The sequence below is a fragment of the Lepisosteus platostomus genome, chromosome 11, assembly GCF_059453375.1.
Source record: "Lepisosteus platostomus isolate fLepPlt1 chromosome 11, fLepPlt1.hap1, whole genome shotgun sequence".
NCBI classification, from domain to species: domain Eukaryota; kingdom Metazoa; phylum Chordata; class Actinopteri; order Semionotiformes; family Lepisosteidae; genus Lepisosteus; species Lepisosteus platostomus.
Genome location: NC_142621.1, coordinates 1,121,210 through 1,143,068, shown reverse-complemented (window position 1 = coordinate 1,143,068; position 21,859 = coordinate 1,121,210). Strand labels below are relative to the sequence as shown.

General features: G+C 46.9%; 1 protein-coding gene across 4 annotated transcripts in view; it reads right to left on the bottom strand.

The window, feature by feature from the left end:
* Positions 1-616: 616 nt before the first annotated feature.
* LOC148651706 (serine/threonine-protein kinase N2-like) overlaps positions 617-21,859 on the bottom strand; it is a 35,193-nt gene continuing 13,950 nt past the window's right edge. For 3 of the 4 annotated variants that reach the window (XM_088597680.1, XM_088597679.1, XM_088597682.1), the window contains exons 3-22: positions 15,236-15,390; positions 12,856-12,985; positions 12,174-12,319; positions 11,852-12,065; positions 11,085-11,270; positions 10,446-10,555; positions 9,378-9,521; positions 9,192-9,267; positions 8,679-8,850; positions 7,946-8,069; positions 7,481-7,629; positions 7,178-7,253; positions 6,811-6,902; positions 6,252-6,428; positions 5,965-6,027; positions 4,164-4,240; positions 3,937-4,079; positions 3,188-3,295; positions 2,893-2,973; positions 617-2,752 (exon numbers count right to left, since the gene is read on the bottom strand). In XM_088597680.1, the coding sequence (XP_088453806.1) occupies positions 2,549-2,752; positions 2,893-2,973; positions 3,188-3,295; positions 3,937-4,079; positions 4,164-4,240; positions 5,965-6,027; positions 6,252-6,428; positions 6,811-6,902; positions 7,178-7,253; positions 7,481-7,629; positions 7,946-8,069; positions 8,679-8,850; positions 9,192-9,267; positions 9,378-9,521; positions 10,446-10,555; positions 11,085-11,270; positions 11,852-12,065; positions 12,174-12,319; positions 12,856-12,985; positions 15,236-15,390 (2,627 nt within the window). In that variant the 3' untranslated portion in view covers positions 617-2,548. The remainder of the gene's footprint in view (positions 2,753-2,892; positions 2,974-3,187; positions 3,296-3,936; positions 4,080-4,163; positions 4,241-5,964; positions 6,028-6,251; positions 6,429-6,810; positions 6,903-7,177; positions 7,254-7,480; positions 7,630-7,945; positions 8,070-8,678; positions 8,851-9,191; positions 9,268-9,377; positions 9,522-10,445; positions 10,556-11,084; positions 11,271-11,851; positions 12,066-12,173; positions 12,320-12,855; positions 12,986-15,235; positions 15,391-21,859) is intronic. The other variant, XM_088597681.1, reaches the window with a different exon arrangement.

Here is a 21,859-nt window from a genome sequence, read left to right as displayed (position 1 = left end):
TCAAATGTTTTGACCATCCAAAACAAGATAGCAGGGTGGATTACTGTGCTGGAATGCAAAATTGGACAAGGTGAAAAATTCTGATATGCAAAGTGATGTTGGCAGCACAATGACATTTTTCTAAAAACTATATGGGATGGATCAAGCCTGTATGCAGATTTGTATTTCATTGTCCACATTGGACAGACATTTTAAATAAGATAACAGAACCTGACTTAACATGAATAGGACTAAAACTGCTCAGGTTTTTCATTTGGTTTGAATACATACCTTCTAAATAAATCCACAGCAAACTGGTTGAAAGGATTTTCTTCTTCCAAACATTCATGATCGTGCTTGAAACATTTCCTTTTTGAAGAATACCTAAACACAAGTTACACTGGTGTAACAGGACCATTTCATTATTACCATCAGTATCACCCTGCAACATTATTGATCTCACAGTTACACGATGAGCCTCATTACTGCTCTCAGGCTATTAAATTCATGCTTTTGATACTCGGCTCAACTGAAATCATATTTATTAAGGAACATCGATATCCCGCTTTATCCACACGACTGTCCGCAAAATGAGTTTACCATCCCTTTAAAGAAGGAAAGAAAATAAGCAAGCAGGTTTTCTATTACAAATTTTTAATTTGTGCATTCATGATATGCATAGTGACCGCAAAAACATTTTCCACCAGGTCACAGCTGTGAGCACTTGCACGTCTCCCACGCTGTGGACCAGACTGAAGCATCAATCCTTCCTCAACATGCTTTCAAGCAGCCACTTTGAAAATACAATATATAGAAAACGTATTTACAAACCATGTTCATAATTAGGATAAAAAGTTGATAATTTTAAACCTACATAGATAAAATTAGTGCTTTCAGCTCAATTGTGTACATAAATCCTGCCCTCTTAGTTTACCCCTTAGTGATTTATATTTAAAAACATTTATTTACTGTACAACTTTGTTAGCTGAGCTAAGTAAACCCCATCTGTTTCTAACATGTTCCCCACCTTTTGCAGGTGCCACTGAATTGAAACACTGAAAGTTCATGTCAGGCTGCATCTCAAACGCATTGCTTTGAAAGGTTTTGGTAATGAGCACTGTGGCCATTAGTGGCTTGGATCTGTTTACCATCAAACACCCTGCTATCTCCACAGACGGTCTTCACTGCCGCCCAGTCCTCGCGTCTCTCATGCACTGTCTTCTGTAGGAAGCTTTAAATGTTAAAACTTGTGGCACAGAGACCGCGTGTGTCAAGTTATCATTTGGAGACAGCCAAGCCCCACAGTATCTGAATGAAAGGTGCCGACAGGTTCCCTGTTCCAACAGAATTACTGCCACCAAAGACCCATTCCAACACAAGCACAACGACCGGACTGCTGCCTTGAACACAGCCGAGACTAGGCACCATACTAGGAAAGCACCACCAATTTAAAATACAGCCTGCTTTGGCATGTTGTACGCCAAGATATACATTTATGAATATACATTTTTACATTCCATTTCAGGCGTCCAGAATTGCTTTCAATTTCTGAGCTACTTTTCAACAAGTTGATAATATCAATATTATCTATATATAATATATATAAAAAAACATGGTCACCCTATACAGCAGATGCAAGATTCGCTGACGTACTAAAATACAGTATAAAACTATAACTTACATTTGTTCACTGATCATGGTACAGAGAAGGTGGGATGATGGAAAGACATGAATCTGAAAACCGCAGAGGAGCAGAATGTCACGAGCATGTCAGACCGGTTTCACAAGGATGAGGTGGTTTGTAGAGATTCTGCAGAGGGGTCTTCTCGGCCCACATCACAGCTGTCAGTTCACATTCACAGAGTCTGGGGACGGCCAACGTGTGGCAGCTGGCTGGGGAGGATTTCACTGTCAGCTGTCGACTGGAAGCCCTTTACTGATGACTCACAAAAAATTAAGGCATCTAGGAAACAGACATAATAAATACAAGGACAAGGCAGGGTAAAAATATTAGTGTTCTGAATAAAATCTGAGATTAAAACCCCTTCTCGTGCACACTTCTGGCGAAGCTGCAGGTTAAAAAGTAGTCAAGACAGTCGCTGCCTTTTAATTTGGTTAGACCACGCTTGTGTTTCTGCATTTAACGCATCTCGGCGTCGAAACCTGGCACGTTGTGGCCTCAAAAAGATTGAAATGGTTGCCATGACACTTTTATCTAAGGCAGAATGTTGAAAAAGTTTAAAAAAATAAAATCTCGGGGATGGAAAACTCGCTGGTGCAGTACCAATCCCAAGGTATCGGCCTACGGAGATTTGGGCTTGCGGTTTCAGGAACACGAGTCCATCAAAACATTCCCAGTGCTCAGACAACAAAGTGGACCAGAGCAGTTCGAAGCCACTTCTCTCAGTTTTGAAATGGCAGCTCCTTATATTAATCAAACCAAAAATAAAAAAATCTTCATTTAAGATCGCGGGTCCTTGAATGGCACAGAGCGCAGGGGAAGGCTGGAGGAGCTCTGGTCTGCGTGGCGCAGTGAGCGGCGGCCTCTCTCGGGGGGACAGGCCCCGGGCTAACACCAGTCGGCTATGTAGTCGAAATCCCGGAACATCTCCTGCTCCTCCGCCGTGAGGACCCGGGGCTCCCGGGGCGGAGTGAGGACCGGCGCCTCCGAGGTGAACTCGTCATCGAAGTTGCTGACGTCCTCGCGGCCCCTGATGGTCGGGACGAAGGGGGGCCTCGCCTTCTTCGCCAGCAGCGCGGTCCAGTCGACGATCTGCCGACAGAGGAGACAGAGCCGCAGTGAGGAAGGGCAGCCGGCACGCTACAGGCCGGAGCTCACTCCCCTACTCCCCCCCTCCCGAGCCTGGGGGAAGAAGCTCCGGCGGTTCTGTCGGGAACGGCGTGGGAACGCACCCGGAAGAAGGGATGCTTCTTCACTTCCTCGGCGTCTCGCTCTCCAGCCCCGAGGCGCCGCTCGGGGTTCCTCCTCAGGAGCTGGGGACAGGGACAGGGAGAGAGGGAATCACCTTCACAGCCCACACACACGGCTCTCAACAGGGCCGAGCAGGAAACCATCACGGTCCGGAACGCGACTCATTTCAGCAGAACCTTCTGCTTCAGCTGAGGGGGTATTACCTGCCTGCCGACAGCAGGAGGGAAGAGGATGTTAATCGGGGAAAGTCCGTGCTGACGAGCCCCGAACACTCACCCGTCTCATGATGGAGATGGCCTCTGTGGACAGAAACCGAGGATAGCGGACTTCATCGTTAACGATACTGTCAAACACCTCTTCTTCATCATCGCCAGGGAATGGAGACTAAGGAGACAGGGAGATGAGTAACACACATTGAAGAAAAATCATACAGACAGAATCCATAAGCATTCACATGTTAAAACCAGGAATATGCCCACTTCACAAATCACACATGCCCAGATGATTCCAGAACCAACCAAGCATACACCTATTCCACACCTATTACAGAGAAAGACATCCTATACAACAGTTCGCTACAAAGAACTTCACAGAATCATACAGCAGTTGACGATATTGTGGTGAAAAGGTCCGTGGGCACCAGTACTTGACGACAGGAAGGGTTTCTGTCATGCACGAGGACGGACTGAAGTCGCAGAGTAGCAAACGGCTCACCCTGCCTGAAACTCAATTCAAGGCCATGGCTCTGCTCCCTTCTCAATACCCTGGTGCTTTATGGCCTCACACATGCCTGTGGGATTTAAGTAACAGCGCCCTGCCTCACCCCCTCTCACCCAGGGACCCTCACAGATGGCTAGGAATTCCCCAGCAGCCACATCCTGCCAAAACCTACTCCTGGTCTTCGTCCCCGGCTCCTCACAGCCTTTATTAACAGCCCCCTGCTGAAGCAGAGACTTCCTTGCGCGCACGCATCCCGGTCACTTCGCTGTACTCGCCGCGCCGCCAGCCAGCGGGAGGACACCCACCTCGCCCACCAGCATCTCGAAGATGAGCACCCCCAGCCCCCACCAGTCCACGGCCCGCGTGTACGAGGTTTCGGTCAGAACCTCTGGAGCCAGGAACTCCGGCGTGCCGCAGAACGTGCTGGTCCGGTCTCTGAAGCCCATCCCTAGCAAGGCAGAGAAAAAGTCAACTGTGTTCACACAGGAAACGTAATGAGCTTTGAAGGCAACTTTTACTTTCCATTACATACCTTCTTTACAAAGGCCAAAGTCAGCAATCTTCACATAGCCCTCTGTGTCCAGCAGCAAATTATCAAGCTTCAGATCTCTGAAAATGCAATTCAGAGACGATAATCAGAGCAACTGTTCAACTAGCTACTCTGGATACAAAGCGATAAAGGCCTGCAAATCATTTCTCTCTAAAACGAGAAAATACAGCCTAAACGGATTCATGGAGAAATTATTAGAGACAGAAAAGCACTGCAGAGGCTAAAAATAAGGCCAAACCATTTTTCAATACTTTTTCCAATAAAAACTGTAAAGACTGAAGGAGTTTCCAAGATAAAATGGGGCTAATAGTAGATGACAGAGACCATGTGCTGAATTAATATTTCAGTTTTTTTATAATTGTTATAACAATCCCCAGGTTACAGAACACATTTTAGCATAACCAACACAGGGGAATAACTGGGACCAGAATTCCTAGAATTCATGAACTGCAGAGGCCTGATATTTTCTCCGCTGTGCTGAAGGAAATGAGGCACAGTATTCCTAGACACACAACGAGGTCATTTCAGCTGAGGAGCAGACTGTAACCACAGACTGTGGGAACTGAACACCGATTCATAAAACTGCAGGCAAACTGATCCAGGAAACTACAGACCAAACCCGGTCTTCTGTTACTGGGAACGCAATGGAAACGATTGAGCTAAACTAAAAGAACAGTTAAAAAACAGGAAATATGGCAGTTTCCTCAAAGGCATCTGACTTTTTTCCCCCAATTCTGAGAAAACAAAAAAAAAGAATTCTCAAAAACTACCAAATAAACATGAGTGTGGATTGAAAACTGGTTAGATTGGAAAGACTGGGTCATCTTAGGGGCCATCATCTCTAGATAGGTCTATGCAAGCATTGGTGTACCATAAGGACCAGTCTGAGGAGCTTTTTCCAAGCTATACCTGAGTCCAGACTGCCACCTTGTTCAATATAAAAACACACTGAGTAGTGAAGAAGGAGTGGCTCAGGACTTTACTAACAAAACAACAGCACGGCGACACTTGGTGTGATATTTCACGCGGAGACGTGTGGACAGATCTACACAAAGCAATCTGGGTGCTCATGGCGATTCGCCCAGGTCCTCGTCAAGACAAGCCGAGGGAGCAGTAACAAGCCAAATGAAATGGCTGAGTACGTCGCACAAGGCAAATCCAGGGAAGTTATGTTCAAGCTTCACAACACACTAGCATGACACCACTGAAATACTGTGCTCAGTTTCGGTCACCAGACCACAAAATGGACATTACAGCCTCAGTTCAAAAGAAGAGCAGCAATGATTCCTGCTCTCAGGGGATTGTAGCTCAGGCCTTTAACCTGTAAGCAGATTGAGAGGAGATTTGAACCAAGTCTATAAAATGCTAAATGACAGGGTCAGCCCAGGACAGACGGTTCAGATTCAGCAGTAAAATAAGGACATGGGGCCACAAGCAGAAACCAAAAGGGATCTCGTCAGGAACACATCAGATTAAAAATCCATTTATAACTGTTAACAAACAAGCTATTCACATGTTGCTGGTGGCAGAATGGCTATAAAAATACATCTCCAGCTGTGGTCAAGATTAGAGTTCTGTACCAATAAAAAGTAATCCAGAAACATGAGGTTGTTCAATACATGAAGTGTTTGTTCTTCTGTGCATTTGGGTTCTAACTTTTAATAAGATTATTAAGCTGCTCAAAAGAACAGTTATCAGCAAAACCTAAAGGAAAGACGGAGCCCTAGGCTGGGCCAAGCCGCTGTCCGAACGGCTACAGGACAGCAGAGGTAGTTCATCTTACCTGTACACTATCTTATGGTCGTGCAAAAACTGTAATCCCAGGACCACACAGGCAGCATAAAACCTGTTCAACAAGAGATGCCACGTAATTAAAACACATTTTTTAAAGATAACAACAACAATCTATAACAATAATAAACTATTTACTGAATTTGTAAAGTGATTTTAATGCCAAAGTGCTTTACATGTAGCAGGTGACCCCTTTCCTCCCCAGCGGGAGAGCCCCCACCCGGGCAGCCCGGCGCCCCCCAGCGCCACGCAGAGTGTGTGCAGACCAGCGTCACCTACACAGCGCGGGGCTCGGAGAACACGTCGGCGTGAATGTGCATCATCAGGTCTCCGCCCGCGGCGTACTCCATCACAAAGCACACGTGCTCTTTGGTCTGGAAGCAGGCGAAGAGGTTCACCAGGAACGGGTGCCGCACGCTGTTCACAGTCTCGAAGATCCGCTTCTCACACATGAGGCTGAGGGCAGACGAGACACAGGTGAGCACACAGGGGCCCGGCCAGGGCCGCAGGCCCGCACTGCCCCTTTCTGCCCCCTTACTGCCCCTCTGCTTCCAAACAGATCCACAGCCATCCCGCAAATTCAAAACAAGACTCACTCCACATTTCCTCAAGCTGCTCAAAAGGGTCTGTTGTCTCACATTTGCATAATATTATTCAAAAAAAGTCTGACATCACCGTTCCGCGAGCGCTACACTTAGAAGGGAAGCAGTAGAGAGAGGATACAAGGGCAGGGCTGAGCTCTCATTCTAACAGGGCTCTGGGATCACGTGCATGATTGCCGAATGGATCACACTCCTTCCCTGAACGAGACCCAAGACAAGCAACCAGGGCGCCTCACCTGTCCACCTCATCGCGCGCCACTATGTCTCCTTTTTTTAAGGCTTTGATGGCAAACATCTCCCCTGTGTTTTTGTACTCGGCGAGCAGCACCTACGAAAGGGAGACAAGCTGCATCACTGGGGCCTGAAACCATGAGAGCTGCTGATCAGGTCTCTGCATCTACACTCTGAAGGAGACCGAGCGAAACAGCACAGCTCTCTTACAATATAATAAAAGATTTTAAACGCTACCAAGGAAAAGACATTTACAGTTGTATCTTTTTATTCGTTTTTTTAAGAACGTGGTCGTGGAAATGAACTACAGAATTATTACTCATGACTTGTGTCTCATACCAGGACACCTGCTTAAAGACCAGAATTGCTCACCTTTCCAAAATGCCCGCGGCCCAGGACAGCAACACATTTGAAGTCTGAGAGTCCAGAATGAAACTGCTGCTGCCCCCTAGAAAATGTAAAAACAGGGAGTTGAGGAAGATTTTTACTAAGCCTGTGCAGTGAGACAATTATACATCATTAACAAACAACCAGTGAGGTAACTACTGACTACTGATGTTATACAATTGAATATGAGAGCTGATGGGATGTAAACCCAGCAGAGGGCTCATGAGGTTTAAGCTACAGCAGCTCTCTCCCTGGCACACTGGAGAGCGGGCGGGCCGGCGGGAGTACCTGACGTCTGTGGATGGGTCTGTTATAAGCTCCAGGTCCGGCTGCCGAACCTCGTGCTCCTCCAGGCCCTCGGAGTCGGGCTTCACTACGATGCTATTCCTGTCGTTCAGGAAGTCAAAAGTCGCTAACGCATCCTGCAAAATAAGCACCTCCAAGGTAAGAGGAAAAAGCTTACAGCAGGAAAGGAAGGATTACGGTGAACTTTTTTGTTAAAGAGCTTAAAATGATATTTCGCTCTCATGAAAAAGGATCCAGTTATATTTAAGAAATACTGCAACTTCTTTCAATGAATAACAACTACTGTACGCAGCCGTAACAGGCGTCCCCTTGCGTTACGGGTCACTCGCAGGTGTCCCCCTGCGTTACGGTCAGTCGCTGTGGAGCCTTACGGCTCTTACAAACAAGCCTCCTATTCAAGGCAACAGGACACGCCGGGATCTCCTGATCAGAAATCAGAGGGATTACCTGCACCTGCCGGTCAGGAATCTTGCTCTCCGGCAGGGGCTCTCTTGTCTCCACCGCTGTGGACTGGAGCTTCGGAGTCGGTGTGGGCTCTCTGTCGAAGTCTAACTTCATCACTGTCTGATCACTGCAGACAGAGCGAAGTGAATTAGAGCAACAGAGCAGGTCAAACAGGCCTAGCTCCTACACTGAGCATCAGAACAAGCACATCGGGGTCAGACATTCAAGCAGGGAGCTGCGTCAGCATGCGAAGGCTGCAAAGGAACAAGTAAAGGTTTATTCCAGGCTGGAAAGAGAAGAAGAGAAAAACAAACCTTTACTTGTTCCATGGTCAGACATGAATGATCAATTAATCAAAATAATAACCAATATCCAACATCTGTAAAGATTTTTCAAAAACATACATGCACAGTGATGGGTTTCTTTTGACCATCAGTATATTTAGTGCATGCTGAAAAACCGATAAGAAAAATTTGTAATTTGCAACCAAAATTCCACATCTAACTCAAACCAAGTGCAGAAAACTAATGACCTATTCTCAATTTTATTACATGAGTGCAAAAAAATGTTTAGAACAATAAAAGCAATTTGACTAGTGTATGATTATATATAAGTCAAATTATAAAAGAGTGCTTAATTTCCACCAATTTGTGGAAGATAATGCTGTTATTCCTTTCACCATCACGACTGGGTGAAGGACTGTGTTTGGGGCTGCGCTCGTGCAGTATTCCAGTACCTGGGGGAGGTGGGGGAGCTGGGCTGGGTGGTGGATGGGGACTCGGAGGACAGCTCTGACACCTGCGGGCTGAAGGCACTGGAGTTGTTGACCGAGGGAATCGCTCTCCTCATCAGACGCCCCCATGTGGCGATGTTAATGTTCATCTGGGGCGCTCGCGGAAAGGTTTTTCCTGGGAGTGAATAAGAACAGCTGCAGAAAGCAACGCACAGCACCCAGCCCAGAATGATGAAGACTGTACAGAACAGGAACACTACCTGGAAACAAAGATTCTGATACATAATATTCAGCACGATGGAAACTTCTTCAAACATTTCAAAGCATCTCTAATACACAACAGACTTCTCCACATTGCAGAAATTAGTGATTTCAATTTGCATTGCCAATATTCAACTGACTGATGGATTACTCACTCAGTCACTCTTACTGACTGCTTTACAGTGAAGGAAAAAAAAAAACTACCACACACAGAAACTAAAATTATTCGAAAGCAACACAAGAAGGAATATTTACCTTGCTGCTTTGAAAATATCTTCTTTTGCCTCTGAAGCTTGGGCCGCCTCTCTATAACAGGGTTGAAGAATGTAACCTGGTGAAGTGCAGGTGAGAGAAGAATTCAGAGCATTAGGTGGGGTGGAATCAGACAGGGAACCTATTGGAACAGATTGTCAGACCACAGGCAGAGCAAACGGCCAGCACCTCAGCAAAGAGAGTGCCCTGGGGCTCCAGGTACAGGCACATGCCATGTCGCTGGTTGTCCAGGAAATCCTCCAGCCGCAGGAACTTGACCGCGCACAGGGAGCGCCAGTCCCTCCAGTACACAGAGATCTCCAGCTCGCGGGACTGCGGGGACAAGACCAGTACAAGCAGATCCGTCATCGTCTTCCTTCCTCACATGGACAGAAACTGGTTCAGCATGCTGGCTCAACAGTGCACAGATTCAGTTTTGCAAAATGTTTTGGCATTATCAAAGCCCAAGTATAAAAAATAACCCTCTGGGATAAAGAGAGTCCCGAGGTTTGCATTTTTTGTGTTCCTTTTTTTCAAGTTTCAGGACAAGACAGAAAAAAAGTGCTGAGGTGCTGCTATTTAATAAAGTAATTATTATTATGCAGTGGGCAATTCCCAGCTCAGGACTGCTGCAATCACACTGCTAAGCAGACATAGCCTATAGCCTCCTCTGTCAATTCTGTGGTGCCCAGGACAGAGTCGATCAAGCTGTTTGAGGCTTTGTACACACTGCTGGAAAGACATCTTTAGGGAACTTACAGGGAGAAAAACACTGTGAGGAGGAAATGTTAGTGCTCTTAGACATTTCACAGTAAAGGAAATTCAGAACTTCATATTAATCACTGGTGAATTTCACCAATCCGTGATTCTTCTCCTCTTTCTGCTCCAGTGTAAGATGTCAACTAACTAGTAATATGAAAAAATGAAAACAAAAGCAAAAGATTGTTGTTATATATTGAAGGCCCAGCGCACTGTTCATGCATGAAAGATAAGAAATCCTCTGACAAGAACAAGCGAATACTGTATAGTTTTAATGGCAATTCCACTACTGCTGCAGACAGAGAGTGGTGGTAATGGCACAAGGAAAATGAAGTACTGTTTCTAATCCATTTGCCTTCCAGCTCCATATGGCTGCTTTTCACTTGCAGTTCAGTCAGATCGTCTCCTCACGACAGGCAAATCCCGGATTAACATTTGCACACTTAATTCACGGGGCTGGCGGCCTAGTCTCCCGCCAGTACAGCACAGCTGACCCACCCGGTCCAGCTCCAGGGTGAACTTCTGGTCCCAGGCCTGGTTGCTGATCGGTTTCCAGCTGGTCTGCCCGACCACCGTGTTGTCCAGCTTCAGCACCGCACTGATCTCATCTGTTAAGAAATCGCCACCACTCAGCTGAACTCTCTAAGAAGATTTGGCTGCTTAAACAAAACATTTCACTGTTCAAAAGTCTGCACATTGCATAACATCTCTCCGCTCGCCGCTAAGAGCTTCTAAGTGGTGCTTCTTAAGACGAACAGGAAAACGATCCCGATCAAGACTGGGAGAAGAAAATCCCATTTTGTAAGTAACATTTTCAAGGCCTTAAAATGTTTAAAGGAGAGAAAGTAGCTGTACATGGACAGAGATGACGATTTGAACTTTCAGAACATTCTCACCTCGGCAGTAACCAGCCCATCCCAGAGCCGCTCTGCACTTCTGCCTGTCAGCTTCAGGAAGAAAGGGGCCCGTCCCTCCTTTGCCAACACTGACGTCACGTGAAGACTGGTCCCCTAACTCTTCCCCTTTCCTAACCTTCTCAAGAGGCCCAGCTGCTCCCCACCAGCTGAGGCGACGCGGGGCTGGAATCTGACTACTCTGCCGAACGGGAAAGCAAACCCGAAAAAACAGCTACTCAACTGGACAGGTCGTCGGTCTTGGAGAGGTTGCGACTGCTCCCCCCCTTGTTTTTGCTTCCTCTGCTCATGAAAGAGGACCTGTTCTCACTGGGGCTCCAGCCGGGCAGGGGAACAGACGAGGCCTTGGACCGGCCAGGAACCACCTCCAGCAGGTCCTGGCAGCCCATCAGCCTGACGTCCAGCGTACCTGCAGGAGAACCAGCCCGGTCAGAGAGAGGCCTTCCCCGGGGCAGGGGCGCACAGAGGAAGGCTGGAATTAGCCTCTAGGCACGCTTCCCTGCAAGCAGACGCCAGGCACTTGGGCACGATGACCATAAGGCCTGACCTTTTCAAAGGGCAGAGCGAAGGCTGTGCTGCACTGGGAACTGGGGACTCCATAATTCAAGGAAGTGCAAGTTCACAGCGGCTTCTTTTGTGTTTTCTGGGCAGCTGTTCACAGTATTTTTAAACACAGTGAGGTATAGGTTCCTAAACGCGTCAGAAATAACTGATTGCCCTGTGTGCAGGCTTGGCAGCGATACGGTACAGGATACTGGATGCAAGCTGACACTGCTCACACACACAGATTCAAACCCCTTCTTGGGCTGCTTTCTCATTTTCATCAGACAATGTATAAAAAAATGTTAATGTAAGACTGGGATGAAGAGATTGTACTAGCAAAACCATGAATAATTTTCAGGAAAATCCCATTTCTGTCTTCGATAGACCAATTTCTACCTTCCGTTCTGTTTAAATGACACTGCAGCTGCAGGCGTGAGGTGTCTATACCTGTCAAAGCAGCAGGTTTAGCCACTGTGCTGTACTGGTTTTGTGTGGAAATGATACTCTGTCGTGGACTTAGCGCAGGAGATGCAACCAAAGACAGTTCCTCCATTATGAGGCTGCTCTTGGGGTGGTTCTTCGGGAGCTCGTTCAGCCTCTGCTCCAGCGAGTACTTTAACAGATCCAGCTTCTGGCTTGACTCGTTAAACCTCGCCTGTGCCTGGATCGAAAGAAAACGCAAAAGGAGAGGTAAGTTTTTTTTTTATTTCAACGCACGCGCCGTGCCGTATCAACTTGTTTTTTTGGGGGACGGTGGCCGGCCGGTTACCTCGGAGTGGGCCTTCCTCTCCGTGAGCTTGCCGGAGCCCAGCAGCCTCATGACGTTCTTGGCGCCCTCCGCCACGGCGTGCTCGATCCGCAGGTGGTGCCGCAGCTCCTCCAGCCGCAGCTCCAGCGGGCTGATGATGGGCTTGGCTGCGGGGACAGCGGGGCGGCCCGTTAAACTGCGCTCTTCCTCAACCGCACCGCTCCTCCTCCTCCCCCCCCGGCCCAGCGGCACACCCTCTACACTGTGCCCCCCGACCGGCGGCACCGAGCTCGCAGGCGGAGCCCCGACTTCACAGCCCGGCGGCAGGAGGGCTGGCCTGCGGCCGGGCTTCACAGACGCCGGCCCTCAAGCGCCCACCGCCTGAACTTCCCGGGATGGCGAGACGAGCGTGCGGTACAGTCCCACAGGAATGCTGGCTGGGAAGCCATCTTGCAAGATCCCTGCTGTTTGCCCTTTAAAACCCGCAGAGCACAGATTCATCAGGGCGAGAATTTGCCCGCACTGGCACATCCCTGGTCTCACGGGGACAATCGCAGTCCCAGCACAGCTCCCGGAGCACCAAACACGCCAAGAGGGATCGAGGCTGGGAGGAGCAACAGTCTCTGCTCCCGTGTTAATTCAACCTGGGCTTCAGCCGAAAGACTCGCTTCCTGACATGAGTGCCCCAGGAGAGCTGACTCACCAAGGCCGTCGCTGTTCTCGAAGTTCACTTCGCTGGTCTGGCTGGCCTTGAGAATCTGCATCCTGATGAACTCTATCTTAGTCTTACTGTCTTGGAGCATCTGCTGAGCGGTCGCAAGCAGTTTACGGTCCTGCAGAAAAAAAAAAAGCAAACGTTAACGAAAAAGCAATATTTAAACAACTGAAAGGACGCGTTGTTTTAAACAGAAGGACTCTCCAGATGTAACCGACTGCACTTCCCCAGAACAAGCGGAAAAGGGAAACAGGAGCCAGCTGCTGACAACGTGCTTGTGCAGAAAATCTTGCTGGTCTCTGGACTGGTATCGGGCAGGTTGTGTAGGGGACTGCTGTACTCTTGAGTGAGGTCATACACTGGGACTGCACTAGTGAAACACTCGGGTGCTTTCACTGCAGGCATCAGATATATAATAAGCTTGTTTACTGAAACCATAAAGTACTATGCAAGTTCAAATCTTTTCCAAGTGCGACCGGAGTTCTAAATCAAATGAAGGAAATGCTTGAGAAGCAGAATAAATCCATATCATCTTAATTACAATGTGCTGTTTAAGTAGCTTAGCTTTTACAACAGGTCCCACAAACCAGGAAATATGAGCAGGAAGAGGAGATTATTTTTTGCCCAGTGGTACTAGTGTGGCTACAGCTGTGATTTTCCAGAGAAGCTAAATGTCAGGTCTGGACTGGACCATACCGTACTTCATTTGTTTAGTGCAAATAAGAATACTTCAGACCTAAAGTATTCTTAATACTCAACTACTATGAATAAAAAGACTGTTAGAAACTAAAAGAAATGTTACCACAGTGTCAAAGGACTGGACAGAACAATCACACCTCTATGTGCCCTCCTGCATTACAGTGAGAACTGCCACTCTGATGGACAATCAGAAAACACCCAAATTTAGTCTGTTTTTCCATAAATGATTTCATTTACAATGCTCGTAAAAATGACACAACATGATAATGTAATCTGACGTAACAAGAAGAACAGGCATGACTGTATTGTTCTCTAGCTCAACAGGCAGTCGCCACACACTTGGGCTGCAGAGATGTCACGTGTGCACTTATCTGGAAGCATCAACGTTTCTTTGAAAATGTTCCAGGAAAGCTTTCCGCAAGTTCAACTAGACTGCCCTGAAAGTCACAATGTACTGTATGATGTACAGATTACACCCCACCTACTTCCTGTCTTACAACAAGACTGAAAGCAGGGGACTTAACCAAATATTAGCTCAGAAGTTTTAGATCTATGAATTAAATGGATTGGGGGTTAAATTCTCAGTATGAAGACTCCAATGAACTGCTGCCGTAGCAAAACGAATCCAAATTTCTGCATTTTGGCTGTCTCAAAGGAAGCCCCTCCATTCTCAAGAAAGAAGCCTAACTCATTAGATAATGTCTGAGGCGATGGCTTTATCCCCGTGAGTAACAATCACAACACACACACGCAGGGACGGAGAGCACAGGAGAGAGGAGAGAGGAGAGAGGAGAGAGGGGGGCTGAGCGGAGCCCTGTGCCTCTGTCGCGAGAGGCACCCTGTGATCTCCCACTTGCTGAGAATACCATGACTGCGTCCACTGGGATGAGAGACACAGACAACACCAGCCACGTCAAGCACAGCAGAATGCTATTTACAGCCAGAAGCAAATACAAACAATACTGCAACAGTCCGCGACTTAACACAGTAACTCCACTGTCTATACTGATGGAGTCTTCCCAGCTTACAGATCCTGTAGAAAATGCCTCTGAAAACAGCCTAAAAACCTTAGGACACGTTCAAGTCTGACTTTTCATGCTGCATATACTGTTTCCTTCAGCATCTGTTTTCAATTTGATTGGTCTGTTGTCGGATCAAAGAATTTTGTTTTTAAGATTCCCAAGGGTTAAAAATAGTTTCAGGGCTACAGTCTTTTGGAAACATTGCAATTTGCTGTTTCACATTTGCCTTAACTGTTCTGGACAAATTATCATGGTTTGTTTGTAAATGTTCATACTGGCCATCAGTGTTGTAATTATTCGATGGCTCATTTGAACAGATATTATGAATGCTTTGCGGTCTCGCCAAGTCTGTCATGAAAATCAGTCTCAGCTGATTGTCATAACGAAACTATTCTGGAAATACTAACATAGGTGAAAGTAAACTGAGGAAGTAGCAGCACAATACACAAAACAATTCTCATCTCATATCTGTGTATACAGTATAGAGATCATGGCCAACTTTCTCCTGTTGTAGACTGGACACAAACTCTTTCTCAAACATCATAATCAGTATTTAACCCACAGAAGTGCATCTCAGCACAACAGGTGCGCCATTAGCCCTGCAAATCGATCCCAGTAATCTGCAGAGTGACATTTCTGAGAGTTACCTTTGAAGACCCATTGGAATACATCAGTATCATGTTCTCGGCCCCCTGTTTCACTTTCAGCTCGATGTCATTCTGCTTCTTCAGCGCCGCTAGTCTGCTGCTGTTGGTTGATGTGCGCACTTCACTGTTGGGGGTGTCTGGTGTTCTGGGACAATCTGAAACAAAACCCCCAAAAAAAACAGCTGTTAAAATCCGACAATTCTGCACCAACAAGCTCACCGCCCATGGCCTGCACAAGGAGTATGGCGATGGGTTAGAGATACAAACCCTATGGTGTTCTGTAGCGCTGGGACATCAATTTCACTTACTTACAGTATCCAGCCTCCCTACAAACACCAGCCAAGACGTCCCCAAGAAGCAGCGCCAAGAGGAAACTGCAAGAACCTTTTCTCACGGGCATGTAAGAGTTTCATCTCAGCTGTTACTCTTATTGTTGCGCAATTTTACTTGGGGAAAAAAAAACATTCAAACTAAATGTCTCCCAAGTTCTCTTTGCGGTCATAAGGAGACAAGAGACTTGATAAGAATCGAGTTGAGAGCTGTAACACCGAGGGGCACTGGAACAGGTGGAGGTTAATTCCACTGATTTACGGACATTTTAACCCACCTCAAGCCTCGACCTCTGGAGCTTTCAGACTCACAGGTGGCCTGATGGTAGCAGTTGACCTTCCAGATTCTAGTGTGATCTTGTGTGATGTGTCACAGCAATGTCGTGCACCTCAACTAAATTTGGTTAGCTATAGCAAATAAAATGAATACATAAGCAATCAACAATTTACTTTCTGGAGCTTTCTTTGCAGTTTTTGCTCATATGTAAGGGTGCAATAAGTTAAAAGGTGTTCCATAAGAGATTTCACATTTTGATTAAAAATATTAACTTTTGTGTATTGTGATTCAACAAAACTAGACCTCATTGGAAGGGAAAGCATCCTGTGAGTAAGGAGTACTGCTGATGAACTAGATAAACAGGTACTGCTAACTTCAGATGGTACAATGAGAGACAGAACTGTTCACAAAGCTTTGTATTCAAATTCTAGATCTTCACCACCACCTGTCAGCGCACGATGCTGAACTTTAACATACTGTGAATCAGACTTGGGATTTCAGGTGTTGTCAAATTTAGACTTTAATACCACAAACAGGAACAAACATTCTGCACTGTTACGCAATGGTCTTGATTTAAAAATGAATGCCCCGTCACTGCTCTGCCAGAGAGAGGCCTGTACAGGCAAGCCCTGTCACAGCCCTTTTCTAAGAATAACAAAGCAGGCCGTTGACTCACTTCGGTGAGAACGTCCCTGCCGCTCTGGGAAGGACTACAGTGTCACCCCTCCGGTAAACAGCCTCGCACTGAGCCAAGAGCGAACGGCAATGGGATTAAACCCCCCCTCTCCCAGACCATTCATTCGGACATTTAGAGTTTCAAACCTCTTCAGTCAAGATGCAGGGAAACTGAGACTGACCAGCTCAGGAGCCCTCCTGCAGTCGGAGAGGTCCACTTCTCCAACACCAGGAAGGATCCTGAAAGTTGGCATCGGCTGCTCTGTGATCTTTTTTGTTCAACACTCAAGAGGTTCAGGTCCTACAGCCTTCTGCACGTTAGAAAAGCACGAAGAATCCTAACATAGATCTTTGAGGTACTCCGCTAATTACAGCAATTCATTCACTCCTTATCTGTAATCTGTTTCCTGTCCATTAACCAGTTCTTAATTCAAATGCATGCATTTTCTGTAATGCTTATTTTTAAAAAAGAAACTATCCTGCATACTAGTGAGGCCAAAAGGCACACAGTACAATATTTCATATACTTATGTGGAGTATATGAAGTGGATATGTGGAGGAGGTCCCTCACCCATGGACTGAGGACTTCCAATAGTGTTTGCGCTTTCACACTGTGTCGATGCACTCAGAGACAGAAAACAAAACAGTACTGGTCATTCATTCAAAACACTCCTTTAGAACATGACTGAATGTAATTCTCCAGTATTGCTCATACAGCTGAAAATACAGCTTCTTCATAGGGCTGTATAAAAAAAAATGAAGACGTGCAGCAGTATTTATCTCCCGACACTTCCATATTGACTTATTGTGAACTCATTTTCAACCCACTATGCAGATCCCTTACCAATGCAGTTCTGTATGTTTGATTTTATGCTTCCTGGCTGAAGTGCGTGTCAGTGAAACAAACGACTGTCTCCTGACAGACCTCCCGTATTTCCCTGGCTTTTCACAAGCAGGTACTGAAATGGGGAAGGGGTGTAAACTCCCTGCCTGCTGGCAAACGGCAATGGGATTCCCAGCCTCTTCACCTCCAGCCACTGCAGAACGGGATCAGGCGATCCCAGAATTCCCACACCGCACCATCAGGTCCGACTTGGCACTACAGGCTCCCACCCGTTACTATCGCTACGTGGGAACTTAACATTCACTAATAATCTGACAGTTATCTACACACAAGCACTGCCGTGGTTTCTGTAAATCATTACACCACATCGGACTGTGTGCTCTTAAAAAGGGATTCTCTGCGCAGCCTGGCTGTTCAAATTCCCGAGAGAGACCTCCTCCGGGGGGCTGTCCATACTCATTACACTACTGCTGAACTTTCACACCGAAGCCTTCCATTACATTTTACAACTTACAGACAGGGATTTTTGTGTTATTTTTAGCACCAGTGGCTAGCATGAACCACTCCTCGGGTAAAAGATCGCTTTCTAAGGGACTGTTAAAGGTACAGATGTATAAGAAGCAAATGCTTTATTTCAAAATCTCTCTGCCTTTCACCTACGCATGGAATATGAGGTGTGAGGAGGAGATCAGCCTCCATGCTATCCAAGAAGTAAACAAGCACTCGCTCCACTCACAGCTGGTGTGTACTGCTCTTGTTGAGCAACTCCTGTAGCTGCAGCAGTTCCACAAAGTCAAAGTTAATGCTTAACTTTTACCATTAACAAGATGCTCTCCTTTTATGATTTTTTTTTCATAGAGTGTTAAAGTAATAAAAATCAAAATCTAATTTAATTCTTTAAGCTGGACTGAGGTCTTGGACAGTCTGTGAACTTAAGAAAACTGAAGCTGCCTCCCCCTTGTTTCCCTGGACGTGCCTCAGCGCGGAGCGCCAGTGGATGACATCAGCGCTGGCGTGGAGACGCGCGCTCCCTGCCCCTGCCAGGCCGGCTTCTGGAGCGCGCCTGGCCAGCGGGGTCGCCACAGTGCGACGTGCTCTGGATTCAGCTGCTCCCAAAACGTTTGTAAGGCCAAAACACTTTTGAAGTTTCCTTCGTGTGAACAACCGGTCACCACCCTCCGACACCAATCCCCTCGCCAAAAACACCCCTGGGTGGCGCACTGTCCAGCAGTGGTCCTCAGCCTTTCCCATCACAGAAATATACCCCCTCCTCTCACACACTCACACTCACACTCACACTCACACTCACACTCACACTCACACTCACACTCACACTCACACTCACACTCACACTCACACTCACACTCACACTCACACTCACACTCACACTCACACTCACAGCAGAGCAGAGCAGAGCAGAGCAGAGCAGAGCAGAGCAGAGCAGAGCAGAGTTAGTCTCACACTCAGAGCAGAGTTAGTCTTCGTATTCGAAACGGAAGGGATTGCGCTGTGTGCTCTGAGCTGGCCCCGAAGAGCACCGTTGCCCAGTCCCGACACAGCTGCTCAGACGCTCCCGGAGGTTTTCTTTGGTCTCTCCTGTCCGTCAAAGTGAACTCAAGCCACACGCGATCCCCCCTCGATCGGTCTCGCAACACGACACTCTGATTGCTCCACAAAACTTCTTGTTTCTCTCACGCGACCCCTACAAGACGGAGCGACACACCCACGTGTGTCTGGGGGCACGCTGGCTTGTCCAGACTTCCTGTCCTCAGGGGACAAGGCCGGTGGCCCGGAGAGTCATGGACAGGGTCAGAGCAGCACACGCCCCCCAGGGGCGGCCGAGAGATTACTGGTTGATAACTGATGGCAGTGATGAGCAGCCTTTGTCCCGCAAGGCACCGGACAAGAGTTAGCAACTTTGTTTCACGCCCTGAAAAGACCAACACACCTCCCACCAGGAAACAGAGCTGCAGACTTTGGTCCATGTAATTGAATCAAGCAGATTCTTTGAGAAAATGTCCTTCCTGATATAATCACTACAAAACCACTCCCAACAGTTATGCTTCTGGGGTTTATCTTTCATATAAACTACTTATGCAATGTACAGTATGTACCTTTCTAATATACACAGTTTAAAATGTAAGCTACTTATGATTAAGCACCGGCAGAGAAGTAAATACTGTACATCTGCGTACTATACTGTGACTGCAGTGGGTTAGCATTGCAGTCTGCTAGACGAAAGCGAAATCAGTTCTTCTCTCCAGACTGAAGGGTGCCGGTAAGGTGTCTGCCTGCTCTGCTTTCTCACAGGCTAAGCAGCATGCAGCACCTGCTGCTCCTGGTGTCACTGGAAGCACTTTGCTCTGTAGCACCTGCAAGAGGTTCAGGAAGTACTCACTAAAAATGTTTCAACAACGCTGTGTCAGGAAGTCTCTTGTACCGTCTTGTTTTATTCAAACCTGTATCAGACATACAGTATGTTGCCCTGGTTAAGGGTGTCAGGTAAGCAAATAAATAAGAGGGTAGCTCTACACCCGAAGAAGGCTCCACAGCTGAAACGTTGTGTTGTCTTTCTTCTCTTTTATAGCTGGGAATAAACCTATTACTTGTTCCTTTGCAGCCTATGCATGCTGATGCAGCTCCCCACCTGAACTACTTGCCTAATCTCTCTGATAAACAGTAATGAGGCAGGCAACCTCCACAAACTGTCTTCGTGAGATGTGCACATCTAGCGCTGCCCAAGCTGTTCACAAGGGTCCGCAGAGTGGCTGGACTCGGGCCACAGTGAGATGTGCACATCTAGCGCTGCCCAAGCTGTTCACAAGTGTCAGCAGAGTGGCTGGACTCGGGCCACAGTGAGATGTGCACATCTAGCGCTGCCCAAGCTGTTCACAAGTGTCAGCAGAGTGGCTGGACTCGGGCCACAGTGAGATGTGCACATCTAGCGCTGCCCAAGCTGTTCACAAGTGTCAGCAGAGTGGCTGGACTCGGGCCACAGTGAGATGTGCACATCTAGCGCTGCCCAAGCTGTTCACAAGTGTCAGCAGAGTGGCTGGACTCGGGCCACAGTGAGATGTGCACATCTAGCGCTGCCCAAGCTGTTCACAAGGGTCCGCAGAGTGACGTTTCTGACCACGCACCGGAGGCCCTGCACGAGAGACTTGACAACGCAAACTGGCAATTAAGGAGGCTGAGACGTTTCCAATGGAGGAAGAATCAGGAAATGGGTTTTGTCCAATCTAAAGAAAGCCATAGTGATTCTTTAGATATCAAGCTTGCCTGACCTGAACTTTGAAAATGGCAAGATGGTGTGTAGTTCTTCCAGGTGGATCCAACAGCCTGCATGTTTCCCGAGTGTTTCAAACTAATTAGACTGGTTTTAACACTGCCAGTATCAACATGCACAAGCAAAAGGCTTTTTGCTGCATTACAGTACCTAAAACATTCCTCAGGTCAACAATGACTCAGGCACTACTGAAGAGCACTGTGGCACCAGAATTCAATGCGATTCCGTTTCACTGAACACTGAAGGCTCTACAAATGTCCTTAGCAGGAGTGCAATGTGGAGAAACATGCTGTTGTTAACGGTATGAAGCCATTCTCAATGGTACGAAACACTTTATATCCGTTATGGTGCAAAGGGGGCAGAGTTAAATGTTAATACACAGACAAACTGCCCCCATCTCACTGAATCTCTTTGGTGTCCATGACGGTAAGATATAAAGTCATCTGCACCTACAGACTGAAGGCAATTCATATGCTTAACTGGATGTAAAAAAAGCATCAAGTATCTTAATCTGCATTTTATAATATTAGGAAGGCACTAGCAATGTTTAAAAAAAAGAGTTAAATATGTAGAGTTTTACAGATGCGACTGTTACTGTGCAGGTGTCTCCCCAGTCTGAAACATCTGAAGGAGGTGTCGTAAGCCGAAGTGCCGCATTCTAAAGCAGACTCAGCCAGCGTATGAAGACCTGCAGCAGAGCCAGAAAGCCAAGTCAGATCTGTAACAAACAAAGGCTCCCCAGCTGCAGGCTCCCTGCAGGCAGACTCCTTCTAGTCTAGGAACTGAACCCAGACAACACGGCTCTTTCGCAATCACAACTCCTGGCAGCTCGCTGTTTGCCTGGTGAGGTCAGAACAAGGTACCAGTCACTCCAGCGGGGTAAAGGAAACGACTCCACAGGGCTCCTGCAGTCTCTGAAAAGCAGTAAAACTGCCATATGCCACAGTGTTAAAATAGAAAGGGAAATCTGCAGTTTAAAGATCATTTAAACATAGATCATCAATAAATGATGCAATCTTCACCCCGTTCAGATTACATAACCAGTAACGCAGATTGCTCTGGATCTTCAGATTAAGTGAAAACAAAAACAGACCGTGGAGTTGTTTAAAGAAGCCTAGGCTGCAAGCTATACTTGTTAACTCAGTAAGCATTCGAGTTTAAAAATAAAAATGAAAAAAATATACATTATAATTCCTCTTTTTGGCCATCGGTT